This window comes from Gekko japonicus, unplaced genomic scaffold (genome assembly GCF_001447785.1).
Source record: "Gekko japonicus isolate JY-2015 unplaced genomic scaffold, Gekko_japonicus_V1.1 scaffold3973, whole genome shotgun sequence".
Classification (NCBI taxonomy): domain Eukaryota; kingdom Metazoa; phylum Chordata; class Lepidosauria; order Squamata; family Gekkonidae; genus Gekko; species Gekko japonicus.
Genome location: NW_015162597.1, coordinates 101,369 through 107,325, shown reverse-complemented (window position 1 = coordinate 107,325; position 5,957 = coordinate 101,369). Strand labels below are relative to the sequence as shown.

General features: G+C 46.1%; 1 protein-coding gene across 1 annotated transcript; it reads left to right on the top strand.

Moving 5' to 3' along the window:
* The first annotated feature begins 2,125 nt into the window (after window positions 1-2,125).
* On the top strand, window positions 2,126-2,668 carry LOC107106333 (RNA-directed DNA polymerase homolog). The gene has a single exon (XM_015406467.1). It carries the CDS (start codon window positions 2,126-2,128, stop codon window positions 2,666-2,668), a length of 543 nt encoding a protein of 180 aa, XP_015261953.1.
* The last annotated feature ends 3,289 nt before the right edge of the window (window positions 2,669-5,957 follow it).

Below are 5,957 nucleotides of genomic sequence, written 5' to 3'. Positions count from 1 at the left end.
CTATCCAAGGCGATCTCCGACTGTGGCACTCAATTCGTTTCATGATTTTGGGGTGAACTGATGAAACTTATGGGGGTGGAAAGGGGTTTGAGTAGCGCTTATCACCCAGAGACTGATGGTCAAACGGAAAGGGTTAATCAGACTTTGGAACAATACCTCTGTTGCTTTACAAACTATCAACAAGACGATTGGAACGATTTGTTGCCCCTTACAGAATTTTGCTATAATAACACTTGCCACTCGTCGACAGGGATGTCCCCGTTTAAAGCCCTCTATGGCTATGACAGCCCGCCGGTTCCCTTCCTGGATGGAGCCATGGACTTGGTACCTGGGGAGGCGGGGATGTGGTGCAAACGACTGTAAGACTCTTGGCCTCTTCTGTGCAAAACTCTGGATGCGGCCAAGGAGGCTTACAAAGCACAGGCTGACAAGAGAAGGGTGGAGGGTTGGGCTCTGCAGCCTGGCGATTCAGTATATGTGTCTACGAAAAACATTCAAATGTTGCGACCGAGTAGAAAACTTGGTTGGAATTACATTGGGCCTTTTAAAGTGCACAAAGTTATCAATGAGGTGGTGGTTGATGTGGAATTACCTAAGAACTTGAGGAAATTGCATTCTGTATTTCATTTCAGCCTCCTAAAGAAAGACTATGGGTCCTGTCCTTGGCGTCCGGAACGTCCGGTACCACCGCCTATTTTGATCAGGGCGAGGAACACTATGAGATTTCTAAGATTTTGGATTCTAAACGCAGACGTGGAAAATTGCTGTATTTGGTGGAATGGAAAGACTTTGGACCCCAGCACCCTGAATGGGTGGAAGTAGGGGATATTCGGGCCCCTCAGTTGCTCCACAAGTTCCACCGGGAGTTCCCGGATAAACCGGGAGACCTCCCGGAATAACCGGGAGATTCATGATATTGGGGGGGAATTGATTTTCAAGGGGGCAGTATGTCAGCTATGGCTGCCTTGAGTGTGGTGTATGTTTCTAATTGCTTTGCATTCCTTCCCATGCGCTTAATTGCCTCTGAGCTGTAACGCATATCTCTCAAATTCGCAGGAGGAGTTGGTACTGTCTAGGTTTCATGGGAGCTTCTTACTTTCCCAGCTTCGCAGCCGTTAGAGTATCTGCCAAATGCCCGTGCGCGGGAGCCTATCTAATTGGGTAGTGCTTGGGGGGGGCATACAAATGCCCAATATCCTATTATGCGCATAGGTAACCTGCCATTCCTAAAAGTGTTCATGTTACTGCATTTATGGCTTTTCAATAAAAGTAAAACCTTCCTAGAAGCGTGTACTTCATTGTCTTGCTGTGGATCCTGACATCTGGTGGGCTGATTTCTTTTCCAAGTTTCAGTTCACCCTTCATCATTTCCCGAGTTCTGCGAACTCTCTCGCTGATGCCCTGTCCCACCTCCCTCAGCATGACAGCCAACAGGAGGTAATTCTGCACTCTATGTTTACGCCCCCTCAACTCAGCAGGGTGGTGACTACACACAGCCATTCCAGCTCCTCCTCACCTACTACGCAACCAGACCCTGGTCTCCACCCCCCTGCCACACCAGGCGAGACCCATTGGAACAGTAGGTTTATCTCTGCCTTCTCGGAAGGTGACAAGGCGGAGGTGGAATCAGAAGGGGGGTTGGAAGTCAAACCAGATGGGTGTTGGTACCGTGGCAACAAACTATTTGTCCCAAATTCTCTACAGGGGGAAATATTGAACGCGATACACGGCTCGAAATTGGCAGGTCACCCCGGGCTTGTTAAGTCCCTGCAGCTGCTGCAAAGACAATTTTGGTGGCCGCAGATGCAAAAGGATTTGTCAGCATTTGTAAAATCGTGTCAAACGTGCGCCATGTGCAAGTCCAGACTGGGAAAAAACCCCGGTTTGCTGCAACCTCTCCCGACTCCGAGTCGGCCGTGGGAGGTGATCTCCATGGACTTTATCACGGATTCACCCTCGAGTAAAAGTATGTCGGTCATTTGGGTTGTTGTGGCCCCCCTGGTATTGAGACCTGGCAAGGGTATTTAAGGAGGAAGAAGCTGACGAACTCCCACCTCATAGGCATTCTGACTGTAGCATCGAATTGTTACCAGGGCATAAACTGCCTAAGGGTCGCATATACGCGATGGTGCCAGCGGAGAAGGATGAGCTTTGCAAATTCATTGACAAAAACCTAGCTCGAGGGTTTATTAGACCAGCCTCCTCCCCGTTTGCTGCCTTAGTACTGTTTAGAAAGAAAAAAGATGGGGGGCTGAGGCTATGTACGGATTATAGAGGGCTGAATGCTGTTTTGTCTACAAATGACTACCCCATGTCGCTCATTAAAGACTTGCTGGCCGAAGCTTCCAAAGGGAAAATCTTCTCCAAGTTGGACCTCCTGGATGCGTACTTTCAAGTGCACATAAGGGAGGGGGACAAACATAAAATGGCGTTTAATACACCCCTGGGCCAGTTTGAATACCGGGTGATGCCATGTGGGCTCCTGGGCACTCCTGGAGTATTTATGAACTTGATTAACGAGGTGCTTCACAAACATCTGTTTAAGGGGCCCCTCATTAACTTGGACAATATCTTGCTGTACTCCCCCAATCTCTCCTCCCATGTAAAATTGGTGAGGGAGGTGCTCCAGACGTTGCACAAGCTGTTTGCTAAACTCTCCAAGTGTTAATTTCACAAAACAGCCATTGACTTTCTCCGTTATCGGATATCCAACAAGGGGTTGGAAATGGACCCGGGGAAGGTGCGAGATGTGCTGGGGTGGGAGGCCCCCCGCACCCACCACCAGCTCCAATCCCTCCTTGGATTTTCGAATTTCTACAGAAAATTTTGGCAAATTTTGCACAGATCAGCTTACCCCTCACAGATTTATTGAAAACCAAGGGCAAAGGTCCAGAGGCGACCAAACCGGGAGCTAAGCTGCAATGGACGGATGAATGCCAGGATGCGTTCAACAGTTTGAAATCCTTGTTTACGTCAGAACCCGTGTTAGCCCACCCCGATGGTTTATGGGTCTCAGTTCGCTTGCTTGACCTATGTACCAGCCAAGCCTGCATTCCATTCCCCTCGGCGCCTCTACTCCTTATCGCTGACCTTGTAGCTTGCTTGTGTGGTGTCTCTTTTCATCCATTAACCTTGGGACTACTTTCGTTTCCTCGCCTGCACTCCAACGGCTCGTCCCACCCGTGGGAGAATGGCCAATTGGTCCATGGATGGGTTTTTTTCCCTTCAAATATACTATATCTATACCTGCTTGCTTAGTATTAGTTATTCCTAACACTGAATATGTTTCTGCTACCATAGTTCTCACAATAAAGAATAACCTTCTTGGAGGTGTGTGCTGAAGTGACTGACTGTGGGTCCTGACAGCTATGGGTTGAAATAGTGGGCCCAAAAGGAAGCTTAACACTGGGAGTTTGTTATCGCCCACCACATCAAAAGATAAGAGGAGGGTTATAAAATGATGAATTAAAGATAGTGGCTAGACAAAAAAACTGTGTCATAATAGGTGATTTTAACTACCCACACATTGATTGGGTCAATATGTGTTCAAGTCAGGAAAAAGAGATTGAGTTTCTAGACACTCTCAATGACTGTGCTATGGAACAGATGGTCACAGAACCTACCATAGGAGAGGTGATCCTGGATTTGGTCCTAGGTAACGCCCAAGACCTGGTGAGAGATGTAAAAGTGATTGCACCGTTTGGGAACAGTGACCATAATGTTACTGAGTTTAACATTTGTATAAATAGGGAGTTACCCAAAAAGACTGACACAACCACTTTTAACTTTAAAAGGGGCAACTTTTCTGACATGAGGGAACATGTGAGGAGGAAACTGAAAGGAAAAGTAGAAAAGGTCAAAACCATTGGGGAAGCTTGGAGACTATTTAAAACTACAATCCTAGAAGCTCAGAAAAAATATATACCGCAGGTTAGGAAAGGCACAAATAGGTATAGAAAAAAGCCTCCATGGTTAACAAACAAAGTAATGGAAGCTGTAAAAGGTAAGAAGGATTCCTTTAAGCAGTGGAAAGCTAGCCTCAGTGAGGATGATAAAATGGAACACAGGCTGTGGCAAATAAAATGCAAGTCTGTGATCAGGCAGGCAAAAAGGGAATATGAGGAGCATATAGCAAAAAACATAAAGACCAACAATAAAACTTTATTCAAATACATTAGTAGCAGGAAACCAGCCAGGGAGGCAGTGGGGCCCTTGGATGACCAAGGGGTCAAAGGAGTACTGAAGGATGATAGGGAAATGGCTGAGATGCTAAATGCATTTTTTGCCTCTGTCTTCACTATGGAAGATGAGAAGTGCTTGCCCACTCCAGAACCGCTGATTTCAGGAGGGGTGTTGAAAGACCTGAGTCAGATTGAGGTGACGAGAGAGGAAGTCCTACAACTGATAGACAAAAACTGATAAATAACGAGGCCCGGATGGTATACATCCAAGAGTTCTAAAAGAACTCAAATGTGAACCTGTGGCTCTCCTGACAAAAATATGTAATCTTTCCTTAAAATCTGCCTCCATTCCTGAGGACTGGAAGGTAGCTAATGTCACTCTCATCTTTAAAAGGGGTTCCAGAGGAGATCCGGGAAATTACAGGCCAGTCAGTCTGATGTTGATACCGAGTAAATTGGTGGAAACCGTTATTAAGGAAGAAATTACTAAAGACACTGATGAAGAAAAACTATTGAGGCAGACTCAGCATGGGTTCAGTAAGGGAAGATCTTGTCTTACTAACCTGTTAGTGTTCTTTGAGGGGCTGAACAAACATGTGGACAAGGGGGACCCAATAGATATTGTTTGCCTTGACTTTCAGAGAGCTTTTGATAAAGTCATCAAAGGCTCCTAAGTAAGCTCAAATATTACGGGATAAAAGGACAAGTTCTTTTGTGGATCAAAAACTGGCCAATTAATAGGAAACAGAGAGTGAGTATAAATGGGAAATTTTCTCAGTGGAGGGTGGTAAGCAGTGGGGTACCAGAGGGATCAGTACTCGGTCTACTGCTTTTTAACTTGTTCAAAGTGGGCGTCAACATGGCAAATGGGGTTCAGTGTGACCAAGTGCAAGGTGATGCACATTGGAGCCAAAAATCCTAACTATAAATACACATTTATCGGGTCCGAACTGGCAAAGACTGACCAAGAGAGAGATCTTGGAGTCGTAGTAGATAACTCACTGAAAATGTCGAGACAGTGTGCAACTGCAGTAAAAAAGGCCAATGCTATGCTGGGGATTATTAGGAAGGTAATTGAAAACAGATCAGCCAGTATCATAATGCCCCTTGTATAAATCCATGGTCCAACCTCATGTGTACTGTACTGTGTACAGTTCTGGTCATCACACCTTAAAAAGGATACTATAGCTTTGGAAAAAGTGCAGAAAAGGGCGACTAGAATGATAAAAGGGTTGGAACACTTTCCCTATGAAGAAAGGTTAAAGTGTTTGGGGCTCTTTAGCTTGGAGAAACGACGGCTGAGGGGTGACATGATCAAGGTTATAAAATTATGCATGGGATAGAGCAAATAGAGAAAGAGGTACTTTTCTCCCTTTCTCACAATACAAGAACTCATGGGCACTTAAAGAAATTGCTGAGGGGTCGGGTTAGAACGGATAAAAGGAAGTACTTCTTCACCCAAAGAGTGATTAACATATGGAATTCACTGCCACAGGAAGTGGTGGTGGCTACAAGCATGGACGGCTTCAAGAGGGAATTAGATAAGCATATGGAGCAGAGGTCCATCGGTGGCTTTTAGCCACAAGGTATAGATAGGGGCTCTGGGGCAAGGGATGCTCTGTATTCTTGGTGCTTGGGGGGGTGGCAACAGTGGGAGGGCTTCTAGTGTCCTGGCCCCACTGCTGGACCTCCTGATGGCACCTGGTATTTTTGGCCACTGTGTGACCCAGAGTGTTGAACTGGATGGGTCATTGGCCTGATCCAACATGGCTTCTC

Excerpts from the sequence above, each read along its gene's own strand:
- LOC107106333 (XM_015406467.1), top strand. The coding sequence starts at position 2,126 with ATGGTGCCAGCGGAGAAGGATGAGCTTTGCAAATTCATTGACAAAAAC.